The 18801-nt window shown below is 50.9% G+C and overlaps 2 protein-coding genes across 14 annotated transcripts in view; both read left to right on the top strand.

Moving 5' to 3' along the window:
- Nucleotides 1–13741, top strand: part of SIK3 (SIK family kinase 3) — a 272964-nt gene extending 259223 nt beyond the window's left edge. For 10 of the 11 annotated variants that reach the window (XM_055273251.2, XM_055273248.2, XM_055273252.2 and 7 more), the window contains 4 exons: nucleotides 3558–3721; nucleotides 4933–5065; nucleotides 5992–6162; nucleotides 6903–9072. In XM_055273251.2, coding sequence (XP_055129226.1) covers nucleotides 3558–3721; nucleotides 4933–5065; nucleotides 5992–6149 — 455 coding nt within the window. In that variant the 3' untranslated portion in view covers nucleotides 6150–6162; nucleotides 6903–9072. Of the gene's footprint in view, nucleotides 1–3557; nucleotides 3722–4932; nucleotides 5066–5991; nucleotides 6163–6902; nucleotides 9073–13598 lie in introns of those variants that run through there. The other variant, XM_055273245.2, reaches the window with a different exon arrangement.
- Nucleotides 13742–14509: 768 nt separating this feature from the next.
- Nucleotides 14510–16442, top strand: APOA1 (apolipoprotein A1). 3 transcript variants are annotated; one of them, XM_055273284.2, is made up of 4 exons: nucleotides 14510–14588; nucleotides 14786–14848; nucleotides 15036–15192; nucleotides 15782–16442. In XM_055273284.2, exons 2-4 carry the CDS (start codon nucleotides 14806–14808, stop codon nucleotides 16383–16385), a joined length of 804 nt encoding a protein of 267 aa, XP_055129259.1. In that variant the 5' UTR covers nucleotides 14510–14588; nucleotides 14786–14805; the 3' UTR covers nucleotides 16386–16442. The 3 variants fall into 3 exon arrangements, with proteins under 3 accessions (XP_055129259.1, XP_063491616.1, XP_063491617.1); XM_063635546.1 differs by having other exon boundaries at nucleotides 14570–14634; XM_063635547.1 differs by lacking the exon at nucleotides 14510–14588 and having other exon boundaries at nucleotides 15782–16007; nucleotides 16053–16442.
- Nucleotides 16443–18801: the final 2359 nt, after the last annotated feature.

The following is an 18801-nucleotide window of genomic DNA, read 5'->3' as shown; positions in this document are numbered from 1 at the left end:
TAATACTCTTTTTCATCTGGCTTTTAACTGACATTTGTCTGTCCTGAATCAGAGGCTTCTCCTGGAAATTAAAGTTTCCCCGAGTCATTTGTTCATTTACATATGGGTAAATTGTCCCTCGTAATTCTGCAAGCAGGGTTCTGTGATTAAATCAATTTCCTTGTTTGTTTTTGTCAGCTGACTCAGTATGCCCTTATGCACTCAGAAATAACATCTCTAAACTGAATATAAATCATGCCAGACTTTATTGAGCCTTTACAGTGTAGTAACCTCTATGAAGCACTCCACACCCATGGAGTCAGTCCTGTTGTACAGATAACTAAGACCCAGCAAAGCAAGATAACTTGCCCGAGCTCCTGCTCCTCAGGAAGCAGCGAAGCCAGGATTCACGGCCAACTCTTCCTGACCCCAGAGCTTGTGCTCATGACCCTGGTGCTCAACTGCAGCTTGGCCGAGGGCTGAGCTCTGGGCTGGGAGTCAGGAAGGCCCCCACATTATTTGTCAGGTGGTTGCTTGCCCTGTCTTGGTGCCTATAGGCATCAGACCTGAAGGCGGGGAAGACCGCAGACAGGCAGAACCCAAAGGAGGGTGGGTGTTTTGGTTTGCAGAGGCCCCATTCTCAGGGATAAAAACAAGTTCTGAGAGAGGGAAAGAAAAGAGCCTTAAAAGACACAGCAAACAAACCAAAACACTGAGGCCTCCAGAAGAGGCAGGAAGGCTCCAACCAGGACTGTATACATTTTGTTAGCTTTGCCGTTTCCTCATGGTTAGTAATGATGTTTTAAAAATCTTTAAACAGGAGAGCGCTCATGTTTGTCCTTGCGGAGAGCAAAGAGGTGCAACTGATGAGATTTGCATCCAACTATATAATCAGGCTTAGAGGAAAAAAGCACCCCAAGGAATTGAGTGGATGATGTTAGTTATCAAAGAAGACAATATAGGTTTTTGAAAAAGTAAGAAGCGGCTGCTCGCGTTGCTTCTTGGCAAAGCAGACAGAATCACCATTTCCTCACTCCCACGCAACCATGTTGCACCACTTCCTGCCAGTGGTTTTTGGTTGGCCCTGGTGCCAACATGCGAGCAGTGCCCACTGAGAGGAATTGGGCAGAGTGGGTAGGACGGGCGGGCTAATCCCACAGAGCAAGTCATGGTGTAGGTTTTCTTTTACCTTCTCTCTGCTGGCTTTTAGCTTTCTGTAGCAAAACAGTTGGCTTCTGGCTGTTCCTTTTACCTCTTTGCTCAGAGAACTTTCAAAAGATTTCTCACTTGCCATCACCTTTGGTAGTTGGGAAGCTCCCTCCTCTAATTTTTCTCCAGAATGTCTTGCATTACTCCCCTCCCTTTCCATCCTGCCTCTGCCCCTAAGTCCGAGCCTAACCTTAATCATTATAGAAAACCATTTAAATACAGAGACCTGAAATCCTTTACCCGACATTCAAGAAGTATGCTTTACTTTCATTATTCAAATAGATCATTGGAATGGCACAGTTAGCATTACAGCTGTGTTTGCTATTAAGAGTTTTTTTTTTAAACTTCGTCCCACCAAGAGTCAGTTCATCCAAGATAAGCTCAATAGTTTCCAAGAAGCTTTAACTCAGAAAACCAACCAAGCAAACACAACTTATTTTCAAGTCCCAGGCTTTTAAAGACTGAAGACAAAAGTGCTACCAGGAGGATCCTGTCAACATAGGTGTGGCTTTGATAGTCTTCTTGACTATCCTTGATCAAGAAGAAATATTCATTCCTCTTTCTCTCCAATTCTAGTCCATAGAGTTGTATGCTCTGACAGGATAGTCATATTAAGAAAGCATTTATTTTTATTATTCTTTTTTGAGATAGAGTCTCACTCTGTTGCCCAGGCTGGAGTGCAGTGGCATGGCCTTGGCTCACTGCAATCTCTGCCTTCTGAGTTCAAGCAATTCTCCTGCCTTAGCCTCCTGAGTAGCTGGGACTACAGGTGCACGCCACCACACCCGGCTAATTTTTGTATTTTTAGTAGAGGCGGAGTTTCGCCATGTTGGCCAGGCTGGTCTCGAACTCCTCACCTCAGGTGATCCACCCGCCCCGGCCTCCCAAAGTGCTGGGATTACACGCGTCCAGCCTAAAGAGCATTTACTGACATCAGTGAAAGAGATCATAATACTGGGTATAGGACAATATTCTAGAACACTGAAGGTTCACAGACATACATGAGGTATAGTTCTTGCCTGCAAAGAATTTATAGTCTAATGTGAATGATTAAGTACATAATTGAACATGGTACCCAGGATAATGTTAGAGCAATCAGAGACAAAGTCTTTTGAAGTTTAAAGGAAGAGATGATCTATTTCTGTTTGAAAGGAAAAGTTTAATAAAGACAATAGCATTTGATATGGACATAGAATGATGAGTTGCTTTGGATTGGCAGGAGTGAAGGCAGAAGAATCAGTTATTTGCAGATAGAAAGAACAGTGAGGGCAAATGCATAGAATTGTGCATAGATGGGGAACAGTTAAGTGGTCCCATTTGACTAGAGCTTAGAATGTATGGAGAGGGGAATATGAGGCACTGATTGGAAGATAGCCCGGGGCAGTGTTGTAAAACGAAAGTGAATGGACTACAGAACCGTTGGTCTTTGTAGGGTAGTAGTAGGGGGTTGGTTATGAGGCTAGCGTAATAATCCAGGCAAGAGGTAATCAGGTTTCCACGAGATTGGCAACAAAGGGACTGAAGTGACCAGCATTGCAGAGGTAGATTCAGCACCAGGAGTGAGGAATCAATAGTGGCCCCAAGAGCTTATGCCTGGAAGATTTGGAAAATGAGGCATCAAAACGGCAATGTCTGAAGGAGTAGCAGGTTATGGGGGAAGTTGATGGGTTTGGAATTGGACATGGTAAGTGTTACATGCTAGTTAGATATCCAGGGAAAGATGCCTAGTAAGTAGCTGGAAGTATGGATCTGGGGCTTAAAGGAGCACTTCAGTAATTCTTTACATAAAGGCAGTGCAGCCATGAAAATAGATGATGTTGCCAAAGTAAGTGTGGGGAGAGAGAAGATCTAGGACAAAAATGTGGAGAGTACTTGCTTAGGAAGGGTGGAGGGGCCATTGAATGAGTCAGAAGCAGCAGTTAGAGAAGTAGAAAGAGGAGAGGAGCAGCGTGGTACACTGAGGTCACCGGGGAAGGAGAGAGGACGCAGCCAGCCACAGAACAAATGCATCCTCTAGGGCTAGAGGGTCCTGAAAGCTCCAAGAGTAATTCTCATGTGCATTTAGGTTTGGGAATAGATCACTGTTAATTCAACAGAGAAATGAAAGAAGAGAAGGTTCAGTGGGGTCCAGCCATGCCCTGTTAACGTGGAATTTTTTCCCTAAGGGTGTGGTCCCCTCCCCTACAGCTCATCTTTTGGAGGGCTGGTCCAGGCTCCTGTAAGCCATAACACTGGCTGAGGATTAGCGGTTAGTGTACATGATCTCCTCAGCCTTGCGCGTTGTCCCTTGCAAGACATTGCTTGGATGGGAGTTTCCAGTGCTGGGAGAAGTTCCGCCCCACTGACTCTATTCTGCTGTGTCTCCTCAGAGCCTGTCATAGGGAACTGCATGGATCGAAGTTCTCCAGGACAAGCAGTGGAGCTGCCGGATCACAATGGGCTCGGGTACCCAGCACGCCCCTCCGTCCATGAGCACCACAGGCCCCGGGCCCTCCAGAGACACCACACGATCCAGAACAGCGACGATGCTTATGTATGTTGGTCCCTCCTGCTGCGCAGAGGTGGATCCTCCCAGTCCCGGCCTTGAAACATAGCATAATGATGTGGGGTAGCCTCTCTTGGCTGCTCTCCTCAGTCAGCATCCAGCCTTTCTGGAAACTGTGGGGAGCATTTCTTTTTTTTTTTTTGAGACTCCGCCTCAAAAAAAATAAATAAAATTCAGTTCCTCAGTCACACTTTATTTTTTATTACTATTTTTTTTTTTTTTTTTTTTTTTTTTGGAGACGGAGTCTCGCTCTTGTCTCGGCTTACTGCAAGCTCCGCCTCCCGGGTTCACGCCATTCTCCTGCCTCGGCCTTTCCGAGTAGCTGGGACTACAGGCGCCCGCCACCACGCCCAGCTAATTTTTTGTATTTTTAGTAGAGACGGGGTTTCACCGTGGTCTTGATCTCCTGACCTCGTGATCCGCCCGCCTCGGCCTCCCAAAGTGCTGGGATTACAAGCCTGAGCCACTGTGCCCAGCCTATTACTATTATTATTTTTTTGAGACAGAGTCTTGCTCTGTCGCCCAGGCTGGAGTGCAGTGGCGCAATCTCGGCTCACTGCAAGCTCCGCCTCCCGGGTTCAAGCCATTCTCCTGCCTCAACCTCCCGAGTAGCTGGGCCTACAGGTGCCCGCCACCACGCCCAGCTTATTTTTTGTATTTTTGGTAGAGACGGGGTTTCACCGTGTTAGCCAGGATGGTCTCGATCTCCTGACCTTGTGATCCACCCGCCTCGGCCTCCCAAAGTGCTGGGATTACAGGTGTGAGCCACCGCGCCCAGCCCAGTCACACTTTAAGTGCTCAGTAGCCACTTGTGGCTACTGGTTACCATATTGGACAGGACAGAGAACATTTCCATCACTGCAGAGCGTGACTGGACGGTGCTGTCCTAAGACAAAGTCCCAGTGGAGATGGGGATAGGTCAGAAACCTGGTTTTAGAAGGCCATGTAGGTGTCAAGATGTCACCACCAGCTGAGATTTGCCGACCCTCAGCCCCTGCACTGGGGAAAGCCAAGCAGCTTCCCACACTGTCTCTGTGGAGCGCCCCCTTTGGGTGGTGCTGTAGAGGAAGGAGGCTGAAGTGGGGCCCCAGGCTGTGTTTTGCCTGGGCTCCTTCAGAAGGACCAGCTGTCTCTAGGGGTTGCCTGAGGGTGGTGCATTGTCTGGTGTGCTTATTTCGTCTCTTAACTGTTTTCTGCAGGTACAGCTGGATAACTTGCCAGGAATGAGTCTCGTGGCTGGGAAAGCACTTAGCTCTGCCCGGATGTCAGATGCAGTTCTCAGTCAGTCTTCGCTCATGGGCAGCCAGCAGTTTCAGGATGGGGAAAATGAGGGTGAGGAGCCTTATGCATGGGGCACTCCAGAGAAGTTCCTGGAGGGTCCTCCCTCCATCTTCCGTGACTGCTCCTCTCTTCCGTAGGAAGAGCTCATGGGGAGGTAGAGCCACAGCATCCCACAGGTTCTGGACACAGCCCCTTTCCCCATTGGTCTTCCCTGAGTGCGGGTGTGTAAAGGAGGTGTGGCTTCTGGCCAGATGGCACAGGGCTCTCCTATTCCTGTCTCTCATCTCTGTGATGATACACCTTCAATCACTTTTTCCTGTTCTGCTTAGAGGGCATCAGGTCCTAGTGGCACATTTCTACCTCTCCTTGGAGCCAGTCCAGGGAGGGTGTCATAACAAATAATAGGCGTAAGCCTTGGGCGGGGCAGGTCTGCCATCAGTCCCAAGGCTGTCCTTTTCAGGCTCTGCAGGCGAGGCACTTGGCTTTCTGGACCCCGAGATCCTCATCTGTAAAGTGGCAAAAACGATAGAGCCTTTATCCTACATTGTGCCCTGAGGGCTGGCTGGCTTAGTGAGTATCAAGTGCTTAGCACAATGTCTGGAACACAGACAGTGCCCAGGAATGGGTGCCTGCAGGCAGTAAAATTATTCTCCCTTTCACCCTTTAAGAGGTGATCCTTTCTGAAGGAGTCCTCTCTATCTTCTCTCACACTCCAGTAGTTGATCTTACCTAAGGATGGGAAAGGGTAAAGGAAAAGGGAAAAAAATGGAACAGGCAGAGGAGAATACAGGAAGAATCTTGGCCCCTGCCCATCGTCACTCAACACCTTGAGGGCCTGCTGTGAGCTAGAATTCAGGGCTGGGAGTCAGGCTGTGGGATGCTCAGACAGGTTGCCTTCGATTCCTCCTCTGTCTCCCCCTTGCTCTCCTAGCCCCCCAGTTCCCTGCCAACCTCATACATTCTTTTTGGTCTTGCAGAATGTGGGGCAAGCCTGGGAGGTCATGAGCACCCAGACCTGAGTGATGGCAGCCAGCATTTAAACTCCTCTTGCTATCCATCTACGTGTATTACAGACATTCTGCTCAGCTACAAGCACCCTGAAGTCTCCTTCAGCATGGAGCAGGCAGGCGTGTAACAAGAAACAGAGAGTGAGTGTCACCCTGGCCAGGGCCAAACCAGCCCTGTGGCCCAGTGCCCGCTCCCGATCCCATCAGGAGCTTCAGCCCATGTGTTGTGGTGGCCAGTGCAGTCGACAGTACCACGCCTCCCCTCATGGCCTTCACAGTTTCTTGCTTTTCATTAATGACCCTGCTAGTTTTAGGGCGCGAGGTAGGGGTGGGGGTGTGCAGAAGAAATGCTAAACACAGTCTCTTGGTTCGGTTATGGGAATAAGACACAAGACCCGCCGTGTGTTATAGGTGCTCTAGCCTTCATAGAGACGGCTCCAGAGGATGGAGGTGACCTCTGGCCAGCGTAATGAGGAAAGGAGGAAGTCCTTAAACTCAGTCCTAAAAGACAAAACCTGGTAGGAAAATATGTCCAGCTACATTTTTTAAGGCCATACAGAAGCAAGTGGCAGGATATTCCAGACTAGGGAAATGTGTGATGAGAGGCCTGTGGTAGAAAGAATGGGGAAATTGGCTTGTTTGGCGGGAGTAATGCAAAGAGTACACAGCAGGCACCGTTGGTTGTATGTGGAAAATCCTTGACAGAAGAGGCCTGATGAAAGGGAAGCCACTTGGCAAATCCACATCAGAGCCTCAGTATGGCAAGCTGCCTCAACACCTGAGGGAAAGTAAACCCGCTGCATTTTTTAAAAGGTTTTAAATGGAATATTTGAGTCTTTCTCTTTTCAAACTAATTCTCCTCTGTGTCTGCTTTATTCCAGGTTTTGTGTACAGCTTGGGAATGAAAAGGTTGATTGTAAACCCACAGTATCTAGCAGCATTGCGCCAAATTGCCCTTGTGTTTCTCTCCACCCAAAATATCACAGCTGCTTTCCTCACATTTGGTTCATCTGTGTGCTGTTCTTTTGGGTTCGGAGAAGGTTTTGCCATGTTTGCTTGTATGACCAAGTCACCAAGGAAATAAACAGGAAGGAAATCCATGTTCTCCATCTTTTGTGAAAGTATATTTGAATTGGTGGTGTTTTGTTTTGTTTTTGGTATGTTTTCTTCCGGAGGTGATTTACTTTTTTTTTTTTCTTCCTTTCTTTTTTTTCTTTCGTTCCTTTTTTGAAACAGGAGAGCAAAGCAGTTAGAGTTCAGAGGCCAGGGGCCTCAGGGCCACTCCCTCCCTAGTCTTCATCAGCAGAGCACCCTCCATCCCCCTGCATTGCTCTTCTGTGAAAGCAAATACTAAAGGATGCCATCCTCTGGAATCCTAATGGCAGGCAAAGGGAGAGAGGAAGGGTGACGGCTTCTGGCACTTAGAAAACAAAAAACAAAAAAAGAGAAACCCCCAAGCCTGGAACCCAGAGAGGTCTTTACTGCTGGGATCCACGGAAAACATGTCTGTCCCAGCCAGGATCATATGAAGAGTTTGGCACGGAGGCTGAGAATGACCTGGCATAGATGGTTTGCCAGTTAGAATGTCTCAATTTGAGCCTTTGCTTTTGGTGGATAACTCAGCTCCCCTCTTGTAACCTGGAAAGTTGGTTGCCTTTATCATCCTGCTAGTTTTATCCATGGACTGAACACCCAACAGCAGTGCACTATGCTTTCTGTGGCATCTTTCATTCTCATTTTATATTGTGCTATAAAAAGGATTGTTTCTCCATATATATATTATATATGTGTGTATATATATAATATATATATTATATATGTATGTATATATATTTTATATATATATTATATATATATACATATATATATATATGCTCTCCCCTTTCAGCCTCTTTGTCACAGGGAAGTGTAGGAGGTTGCCTTGGGCCCTGCCTCTCTCCTAACCTCCTCTTCCCCACTGGGCAACCTCAGCCCCTATATTTTAATTCTTGATCATGTAGAAATTGTTTTTGGTAAATGTTGATATTATTGTTATTATCATTATTAATAAATAAAGAGAAAATGAATTTTTGTTTAAATGAGAAATGTTTAAGCAGATTCTGTTCTATTTGAATTGTGACTTGCACCTTTTGTTCAAAGTATTTCCTTTAGGCATTGTAATTGTGAACAGCTCTTACTTGTGCCAGTGACAGATGCAGTGGTCTCCTTTCCCCAGTTGAAGCAGTGCATACGCAATAGCTATTGTTTGTGTTATCTTTATTTCTCTTCATTGTTAGAAACCAAAGTCTTCTCTGCTGGCTGGGGCTGAGAGAGGGTCTGGGTTATCTCCTTCTGATCTTCAAAACAAGAGAGAGACCTTGAATACACTGACTCTCCACCCTTTTTTTTTCTGGGAAAGGAGAGCAAGAGGTCCTGAGTCCCCTCCTAGTCTTTCATCCTGAATTTGCACAGAGGAAAGCGGGTGCCCGGCATGGCCATCCTGATGTTGCTGGCGGGATCCCCATGCACCTTGTCCTTCTCCACTGATACTGGCAGCTCAGCTCCTGGACCCAATATCCCTTGAGTGGAATTCTGCATTGCAAGAGCCCTTCCTGGGAGCTGTCCCACGTTTCCATGGTCCCCAGTTTCCCCTCCACTTGGTGGGCTCACCAACTACTCACCAGAAGGGGGCTTACCAAGAAAGCCCTAAAAGCTGTTGACTTATCTGCGCTTGTTCCAACTCTTATGCCCCCAACCTGCCCTACCACCACCACGCGCTCAGCCTGATCTGTTTACATGGTACTGTATGTATGGGAGAGCAGACTGCACCCTCCAGCAACACCAGATGAAAGCCAGTGAGCCTACTAACCGTGCCATCTTGCAAACTACACTTTAAAAAAAACTCATTGCTTTGTATTGTAGTAACCAATATGCGCAGTATATGTTGAATGTATATGAACATACTTTCCTATTTCTGTTCTTTGAAAATGTCAGAAATATTTTTTTCTTTCTCATTTTATGTTGAACTAAAAAGGATTAAAAAAAAAATCTCCAGACTCAAGTTGCTAAGAACTTTTGTCCTGCCTTTTGTCCTTCCTTTCGTGAGGCACTTACTTACAACTTGGTTACTTAGTTGGACAGCAGGAACTTGTGTAGATAGGAGCCTGATTGTGTTCTTAGGCTGATAGATTATTTGCCTGTGGTTGGGAGTCTAGTTGGAAGAAGCCTCAGGTAGGTGGGAGCTGGAGCAGCAGAGGCTGGAGAGGTCTCCCAGGCTAAGGGTGGGGCTTTGAGTGATTCATGATCTCATCTCACCCTTATGAAACTCGCATTCTCTAGAAGCCTGAACTCTGCTTCACACTCTGTCCCTGGGCACCCAGCTCGGACTCTGCCCTGTCAGAAGGGAGCATTTGAATTTGCTGGGCCAGGTGGAAAACAGCTTCCTTGAAAGGGCACTTTTGAAGAGTACAGGGAAGGATCCTTTAAGAGTGGACACAGGCTGGACCCTTCATGATGTGACCCCCACTGGCTGAGTGAAAGGATAGCCAAATAAGTATTTGGAAAGAAAGGGAGGGGCCTGGCATGGCTCACGCCTGTAAATCCAGCACTTCTGGAGGCCGAGGCGGGTGGATCATCTGAGTTCAGGAGTTGAGAGACCAGCCTGGCCAATGTGGCGAAACCCCATCTCTACTAAAAAATACAAAAATTAGCCAGGTGTGGTGGTGGGTGCCTGTAGTCCCTGCTACTCAGGAGGCTGAGGCAGGAGAATGGCTTGAACCCAGGAGGCAGAGGTTGCTGCAGCAAGCCAAGATTGCACCACTGCACTCCAGCCTGGGTGACAGCGGGTTACTGCATTTCAAACAAAACAAAAAAGGCGGAGCGGGGGTGGAATTTTCCTATAGTTTTCTCCTTTATCCACACCTGAACTCCAAAGGGCAGGATAGAGTTTCCAGCAAGTTTCCAGGCACAACTAAGAGACAGGTGGTTGAAGGTCTTCTATGAAGAAAGCTTACTGAAGCTGGAAACACCATCTGAGTTCACAGAAGGAAGAATGAGAGGAGGGAATTTAGAAAGCCTTCCAAGCTGGGCATGGTAGCATGCGCCTGTAATCCCAGCTGCTCAGGAGGCTGAGGCAGGAGAATTATGTAAGCCCAGGAGTTCGAGTCCAGCCTGGGCAGCATAGCAAGACCCCCACTGCTACAAAAAATAACCGGGCTTGGTGGCACATGCCTGTAGTCCCAGCTGCTCAGGAGGCTGAGGCTGAAGGGTCATGTGAGCCCAGGAGTTTGAGGCTGCAGTGAGCCATGATCGCACCACTGCACTCCTGCAAAGAGAAAAGAAAGATTTCAAGTCCATGGGGGTGGCTAGACAGTTGCTGCAGGGCCATTTAGTTTAGAGAAGAAAAGAGCCTTCTCAAGAAGGCTAAAACTCCTCTGAGTCTGTATACGCTCTCATGCAAGACTAGGTGAGTCTCTAGAACCAAACAGTGATAATACCCAGATGCCTTCCAGCAAATTGTAGCACCTGTTGCAATAGGTGCCACTCCCTCCTAAAATCAGCCAGGGTGCCTTTGGACCAGAGGTAGGGTGAGCTTTTGTAGGAAGCAGGGCACTGGCTCCTGGATACAGACTGGAGAGCTTAGCTCCAGAAAACAGGAGCCGTGTTGACAGAAAACTGCGCTCTACACAGTTTTCTTTCTGACTTTGTGCCAGCCCCCACCCCACACCAACTGCAAAGGTCAAGAATTCAGAGGGCTACTGTGCTTCCCTCCTGCTGGTCAAAGATGAGCTCTGTCCTGGCCTCAGTCTTTTCTAAGCAGGAGGGCAGGAGAGAATCTTGCATAGTTGGCTACAGTGCCCCACCCAAGGGTCTAACTTGGGGCTCTATCACAACAGCTGCAGCAAAATTGCCAAATAGGAAATACTGCGGGTGGGGGTCCTGTCTCCCCTGCTCAGTCACCACCTCCCCTCCCTATCTCTCATTCTGGCTCACACCACGTGCTCCCAGAAGAAATGTTCCGAGCAGGGGCTGGTATGAGACTGCCTCCCCTCCCAGGACCCACTCCTCCCTATGACCAGGCTGGTGACCCTCCCTCTAGGGTGCCAGTGCCATTCACTGAGCAGATGTTTGGCAGGTGTCTGTTATGTGCCAGATCTAGCAGGGCACAGAGTCCTCCCGATACAGACGGACCAGTATGTTCGGACATAAATTGTGAAAGGAGTTGCTAATCTTTCTGTGCAAAATCCACTCTTGCAGTCGCTGCCAACACTCCCACACACATGTCAGGGCATCCAGGGCCAGGACTTGGTAACCCTGTTCGGGAGCAGTCGCTCTGGAGACTCCCAAGATGAGGGAAAGAAATGAAAGAAATGGGTGGAAACAGGGGCCTGCATTGTGGGCCCCGCAGCCACTAAACAGTCCAACCCTTGGCCACTGAGCGCCTTGAACAATGCCTGGCTGGACCCTGAGTCTGAGTGTGTCATCAACCCAGTTTGTTGTTGTTGTTGTTGTTATGAATTTTTCCATCAGCTCTGTCCAGAAAGACTTCCTTCCTTTCCACAATATTAGTAAAGGGGACTTGGACTAGTTTAAGCCAAATACCTTGCAATAAAATGGAGTAGCCACACTGGTGAATAAGTATATTTAGAAAAGGAAACTGCCTGCTTGGTAAGATGCTGTTCAACAGCACCCCCTATCCTGATGCCTCGCAGTCCCCAAGCCAGGAAACTGAGAAGTCCCTGATCAGACTGTGAAGGCTGCAGGCTCCGCAAGGGTGCAAGGCCACCCTCAAAGAACTAGAAGCCAGGCCTCCCGATTCCCACCCCTGCCAGCGCTAAATAGTAACCGCTGAAGGATGCAGGGCAGCTGTGAGCTGCAGTTTTCCCACAGGCAAAAATCACAAGGGTAAAATCTGGCCTCCAGCCTTATAGGGACATTCTAAGTTGTGAAAGTGTTTTGGCCACTAAAGAACTGTGCAAATGTTAAATACTAGGTTTAGCCATAACAACCATTTTAGTAACAAACCAAAGAGAAGGGTGAAACACTGGCAAGTATCTTGGAGTCCAACCAGTAAGCTTCTGAGATTCCCCCATGTGCTTGCTGACTGGGACAAACTCTACCCCCCAAAAGAAAAGACACTCTCTTGGCCGGAGACACCTGTGAGCTGTCCCAGCAGGGGACCAGCCACCTTCCCACTTTCTAAAGCTACAGACAGCTGGGATGGCTAAGTAGGCAGCCCAGGCTGACGGCTCACCAAGGCCACCTCCCTGTCTACACAGTCCCACAGACATCTGGGGCCACTTCAGTCCTAAAAAAGATGTCCCATATCTCAGCAACTGCAAATCAAGGTCAAGCAGAGAAATGTGGGATTGCTGCCTTCATGCCTGCTGCAGAAGCTGAGGTCTCAGATCTGATAAAGCAAGTGTAGTGGGAATAAGGGACTACGTTACCAGAAACTGGGATTCAAGAAAACAGAATAGTTACTGTTTACCATGTGCTAGGTACCTTTCTAACAGTTTTGCATATATGCTCAAATTTCATCTTAAAGTGATACAAATATATTATCTTACTGTTATGGAGGACAGAAGTCCAAAATGGGTCACATTGGGCTAAAATCATGGTGGCAGCAGAGCTGTACTCCTTCTGGAGGCTGCAGGGAAAAATCCTTTGCCTTCTCCAGCTTCTAGGGAAGGGTTGCCCATGTCCCTCAGCTCGCGGCCCCCTTCCAGCAGTCACGTGAGTCTGAACTCTGCTGCCATCCTCACATCTGCTTCTCTGACTCTGAGGCCACTGCCTCCCTCTTGTATAATTAAGGAACCCTGTGATGACAATGGGCCCACCTGGAGAATCCAGGCCAACTACCCCATCTCCAGGTCCTTAATCACACTAGCAAAATCTTTTTTGCCATGGAAGGTAGCAAAGCCACAGGTTCCAGGGATGAGGATGTGGACATCTTTGGGGAGCGTTATTCTGCTTGCCACACAGTAACCCCTGCCATAACTCAGGGCGATGGCATATTCTATCATTATCTTCAATCAGAAACTGATGTGTGGGGAGGTCATGTATCATAACTCATCCAGGGTCAGGCAGCTGGATTTGAACCTGCCTGACCCTTAGATTTGAGGTTTTCTGGCTCCAGAATCTTCTCTGAAGTGAAAGGCATGAGGCTGACCACTCCCTGATCTGGTAAACAGAGATGTCAGGCTGGTTTCTAGTGTTAGGGAGTTTCCTGGGGTGATGGTACAGGGTACATTTCTGCCCTGCATCCCAAGTCCAGAGACTGGGTTCTAGGTCCAGCCTTGCTTCTAACTCCCTGAGAGATGACAGCCTTTGGGCAAAGTCCCTCCATGCTCTTCAGTCTCTTCATCTGTGAGATGGTGGCGTGGGGAGAGGCTGGAGTGATCTCACAGTTCCTCTCAGCCTGCATCACAGGCTCTAGGACTCAGGTCCTATCAATAACCTGCTGGGGGAGGTCTGGGCCTTCCAGGAGAAACCTGACAAGATGGTGCTGCAAACACCAACGGACACACAGCGCTTTACATTCACAGGCTGCCTCAGGAGCCTCCAACAACCCTGACCATTCTTGCCCCATTTTGCAGATAGAAAACCGAGGCTCAGGGAGATTACATAACTTGCCCATGATCTTCCTCCAGCAAGATGGAGGCCAAGTGAAATGAGAAAGCAGGTCTCCTGCCACTTCCTTTGCCCAAAGGTCTTCTTCCCACACCAGGGCTTCCCAAGGGCTGAGATCCAGTTGCACCTGTGCGTGATCAAATGTAAGTGTGAACAAGGCAAAAGGAGACGTCTTCAATCTAAGGGGTTTCAATTCTGTAATGTAATTCTGAGATTATGCCCTTTATTCGTTAAAGTCTTTCCTTTTTGAAGTGATGGTCACTGTAGATGGTGAGGGTTTTTTTGGAGGCTGACAATATCTCTTTACATGACAAAATTAAAAGTTGGCAGCTCCGAATTGGTCTCTAGAGTGTTTTGAAATGCAAGAGGTCTCCGAAACCTCAGTCTGGGAGCCACGGAGCGCTCTCCCCTCTCCGCAGGTTTACCAGTTTGGGAGGCTTGGAGAGAGCCCTGGAGGACCTGCTGGGGACTAAAGAAGCGCACTGGTGGGAGGATGAGGCAGGGGAAGGGGGAGAGGAGTGAAGTAGTCTCCCTGGAATGCTGGGTGGTGGGGGAGGAGGACTCCTTGGTGGAGGAGTCCCAGCGTCCCTCCCCTCCCCTCCTCTGCCAACACAATGGACAATGGCAACCACCCACACACTCCCATGGAGCGGAAGGGGATGAGTGCAGGGAACCCCGACCCCACCCTGGGGACCTGCAAGCCTGCAGACACTCCCCTCCCGCCCCCACTGAACCCTTGACCCCTGCCCTGCAGCCCCCGCAGCTTGCTGTTTGCCCACTCTATTTGCCCAGCCCCAGGGACAGAGCTGATCCTTGAACTCTTAAGTTCCACATTGCCAGGACCAGTGAGCAGCAACAGGGCCGGGGCTGGGCTTATCTGCCTCCCAGCCCAGCCCCTGGCTGGAGACATAAATAGGCCCTGCAAGAGCTGGCTGCTTAGAGACTGTGAGAAGGAGGTGAGTCCTGCTGCCTGCCCCGGTGACTCTGGCTCCCCACCTCGAGGTTCAGGCCGTGCCCCAGCCCGGGCCTCTGGGTACCTGAGGTCTTCTCCCGCTCTGTGCCCTTTTCCTCACCTGGCTGCAATGAGTGGGGGAGCACGGGGCTTCTGCATGCTAGAGGCCCCCCACTCAGCCAGGCCCTTCTTCTCCTCCAGGTCCCCCACGGCCCTTCAGGATGAAAGCTGTGGTGCTGACCTTGGCCGTGCTCTTCCTGACGGGTAGGTGTCCCCCGGCCTAGGGAGCCAACCATCAGGGGGCTTTCTCCCTAAACCCCTGTGGCCCACCCTACTGGGCAGAGGCAGCAGGTTTCTCACTGGCCCCCTCTCCCCCACCTCCAAGCTTGGCCTTTCTGCTCAGATCTCAGCCCACAGGTGGCCTGATCTAGGTCTTCCCTCCCACCTTCAGGGAGCCAGGCTAGGCATTTCTGGCAGCAAGATGAACCCCCCCAGAGCCCCTGGGATCGAGTGAAGGACCTGGCCGCTGTGTACGTGGATGCACTCAAAGACAGCGGCAGAGACTATGTGTCCCAGTTTGAAGGCTCCGCCTTGGGAAAACAGCTAAAGTAAGGACCCAGCCTGGGGTTGAGGGCAGGGGCAGGGGGCAGAGGCCTGTGGGAAGATGTTGAAGCTAGACTGGCCAAGTCCTCACCTAATATCTGATGAGCTGGGCCCCACAGATGGTCTGGATGGAGAAACCGGAATGGGATCCCCAGGCAGGGTCACAGCCCATGCCCCCTGCAAAGGACAGACCAGGGCTGCCCGATCCGTGGTCACAGTGCCACGTTGTGCCTGCAAGTGTGGCAGGCCCCTTTCCCTTCTTCACCACCTCCTGTGCTCCTGCCCAGCAAGACTGTGGGCTGTCTTCGGAGAGGAGAATGCGCTGGAGGCATAGAAGCGAGGTCCTTCAAGGGCCCACTTTGGAGACCAACGTAACTGGGCACCAGTCCCAGCTCTGTCTCCTTCTTAGCTCCTCTCTGTGCCTCGGTCCAGCTGCACAACGGGGCATGGCCTGGCGGGGCAGGGGTGTTGGTTGAGAGTGTACTGGAAACGCTAGGCCACTGCACCTCCGCGGACAGGTGTCGCCCAGGGCTCACCCCCGGTAGGCTGGGGCGCTGGGAGGCCAGCCCTCAACCCTTCCGTCTCACCCTCCAGCCTAAAGCTCCTTGACAACTGGGACAGCATGACCTCCACCTTCAGCAAGCTGCGCGAACAGCTCGGCCCTGTGACCCAGGAGTTCTGGGATAACCTGGAAAAGGAGACAGAGGGCCTGAGGCAGGAGATGAGCAAGGATCTGGAGGAGGTGAAGGCCAAGGTGCAGCCCTACCTGGACGACTTCCAGAAGAAGTGGCAGGAGGAGATGGAGCTCTACCGCCAGAAGGTGGAGCCGCTGCGCGCAGAGCTCCAAGAGGGCGCGCGCCAGAAGCTGCACGAGCTGCACGAGAAGCTGAGCCCACTGGGCGAGGAGATGCGCGACCGCGCGCGCGCCCACGTGGACGCGCTGCGCACGCATCTGGCCCCCTACAGCGATGAGCTGCGCCAGCGCTTGGCCGCGCGCCTTGAGGCTCTCAAGGAGAACGGCGGCGCCAGCCTGGCCGAGTACCACTCCAAGGCCACCGAGCATCTGAGCACGCTCAGCGAGAAGGCCAAGCCCGCGCTCGAGGACCTCCGCCAGGGCCTGCTGCCGGTGCTGGAGAGCTTCAAGGTCAGTTTCCTGAGCGCGCTCGAGGAGTACGCTAAGAAGCTCAACACCCAGTGAGGCGCCCGCCGCCGCCCCTCTTCCCGGTGCTCAGAATAAACGTTTCCAAAGTGGGAAGCAGCTTCTTTCTTTTGGGAGAATAGAGGGGGGTGCGGGGACATCCAGGGGAGCCCGGGTGGGGCCTTTGGCCCTGGAGCAGGGACTTCCTGCCGGATCTCAACCACTCCGTGCCCAGACTGGGCGTCTTAGGGCCAAGATCGACGTTGGAGGGCCTGCTGGACGCCTGGCTGCTTAGGAGTGAGGGAGTAGAGTCTGCCTTAGCAAGGCTCAAGTAGAAAGGAAGTCACAGCGGACCAGGCAAAGCCACAGACAGTCCAACGCCAAGTGCCCTGAAAGGGGCTCAAACAAGGCCTGCAGCCCTGTCTGAGGCGGGCCAGGAAACAGCGTTGCTTTAGGTGGTAGCAGTGGGTTCCGCGTCCCCAGAGGTGTTCCCGTATAGAGCCTTCTCCAGCCCAGCCGCTGTCAGCGGGGCGGGACGGAGCGGGGCGGCCTCAGGGAGCCACTGGGATTGGGGTTTGGTCCCGGGTGCAAGTGAAGCGCTTGGAGTTTGCGCCTGTCCTCCTTTATTAATTCAAAAACCTCTCAAACAGACACTTCCCTTTTCTTCTCACAAGGCCACTATCCCCCTCCCACTACTCCCATCCCACCCAGAAACAGCCGCGGCTTCCTCAGGCACAGCAGTGGAAGCCAGTCCTCCACACCCTGCGGCTCCATGCCATGCCACCCCCTCTTTCTGCCAGCCCTGGCAGGAGCTGGCCTGAGTCAGAAAACTCACCACCACCTCTTGCAGGTACATTTTTATTTCCAAGATGCTCTCGTATCTGTGCTCTCACTGCATCCTCCCTTCCCCACATCCTGGCTAGATTGCCATCAGAGGCAGAGCATGGATGAGGACACTGAAGCCTGCACCTGTGACGTCACTTGCCCAGTGAACAGCAGGATGGGCTAGGCAGCGCTTTTTAGACCCTGCACCCCTGGCCATCCATGATTATTGAAAAGAGTGTGCAGGTCGGGTGCGGTGGTTCAAGCCTGTAATCCCAGCACTTTGGGAGGCTGAGGCGGGCGTATCACTTCAGGCCAGAAGTTTGAGACCAGCCTGGCCGATATGGTGAAACCCTGTCTCTACTAAATATACGAAAAAATCAGCTGGGCATGGTGGCTTGCACCCGTAATCCCAGCCACTAGGAAGGCTGAGGCAGGAGAATCGCTTGAACCTGGGAGGCAGAGGTCACAGTGAGCTGAAATCATGCCACTGCACTCCAGCCTGGGCGACGGAGCAAGACTCCAGCTAAAAAAAAAAAAAAAAGAGTGTGTGGCCTGGCACTCAAGTTCACATGGGTGTGCAGGCATGCCTGTGTATTCTCACATGACCTCCCTGCTCACGGTCCCTCCTTGCACTCATGTCTGAATGTCCCCACGTGCATGCACATGGCTTCACAGATCTGGACAGTGCCTTCCCTACCCTCTTTCTGCAGGGCCTTTTGCCCCCTCATGCAGGCCCCTGGATAATCGGCCCCATCCCCATGTCCCCATCTCCAGTGTATCTTAGCTACCCTAGGTAAAGGAGTGGGCTTTTTAGTTCCTAACCTTCCAGAGCTACAACAGCAGTCATCCAGCCAGGTCTGGGTGGGAACATTTTCCAGATACGGGTGCTGAGATCTCTCAGCCCAGAGAGAAGCCCTGGACAATTTCCAGAGAGAAAGCAGTCTCCAGGTGGGGCTGGATGTATTGATGCCACTGAGATCTGTAAAGTAGTCCCTAACACCTGACATAGGAGTGACAAGACTGTTTTCTGCACCAACTGAGCAGAAAACACGCAGCTGACCTGGGCTCAAGGTCTGGCCCTGCCACGTGCTGGCTCTGTGATGCTGGCCAAGTGCCTTTGCCTCTCTGGGCCACAGTTTTTTCATCTGAAGAGTGGAGCCCTACTCAAGCCATCTGCAGCTTTCGGGCTCTCTGACCTGACATCTTTCGGGTGGTGGTGACACAAAGGAAGCAGCCTCTATTGGGGAGACCTTGTGCTCCTTTTTGGTCCCAGGACACTGCCCCCCGCCACTCCAGTCCGGGTCCCAAGGGCCCAGTCAGCTCAACTGTAATGATGACAACATTGATCTGGCATCTTTACGTGCAGGTTCTGTGCCAAACGGTTCGAACGCTCTCTCATTTCAATCTCATGGCAAACCTACGGTGGAGGGGTACGGTTGTATCCACTTTACCTGTAAGAAACTGAGGCTGATTTCAAGTGGTGGAGCCAAGACTAGCACCTCGTTGCATCTTACTCCAACCTCTAGCCCATCCGGCCTCCTCCATTCATGTGTGCCTAAGAGGGCTAGGTGGCCTGGGTAGGGGAGGTCAGCCCCACAGTTTTGAGTAAACACACACGGTCTCAACTCTGATGACAACTTAAGTGCCAGGC

This window comes from Symphalangus syndactylus, chromosome 3 (genome assembly GCF_028878055.3).
Source record: "Symphalangus syndactylus isolate Jambi chromosome 3, NHGRI_mSymSyn1-v2.1_pri, whole genome shotgun sequence".
Classification (NCBI taxonomy): domain Eukaryota; kingdom Metazoa; phylum Chordata; class Mammalia; order Primates; family Hylobatidae; genus Symphalangus; species Symphalangus syndactylus.
The sequence above is the reverse complement of the archived record's forward strand: the minus strand, read 5'-3'. Positions and strand labels throughout refer to the sequence as shown.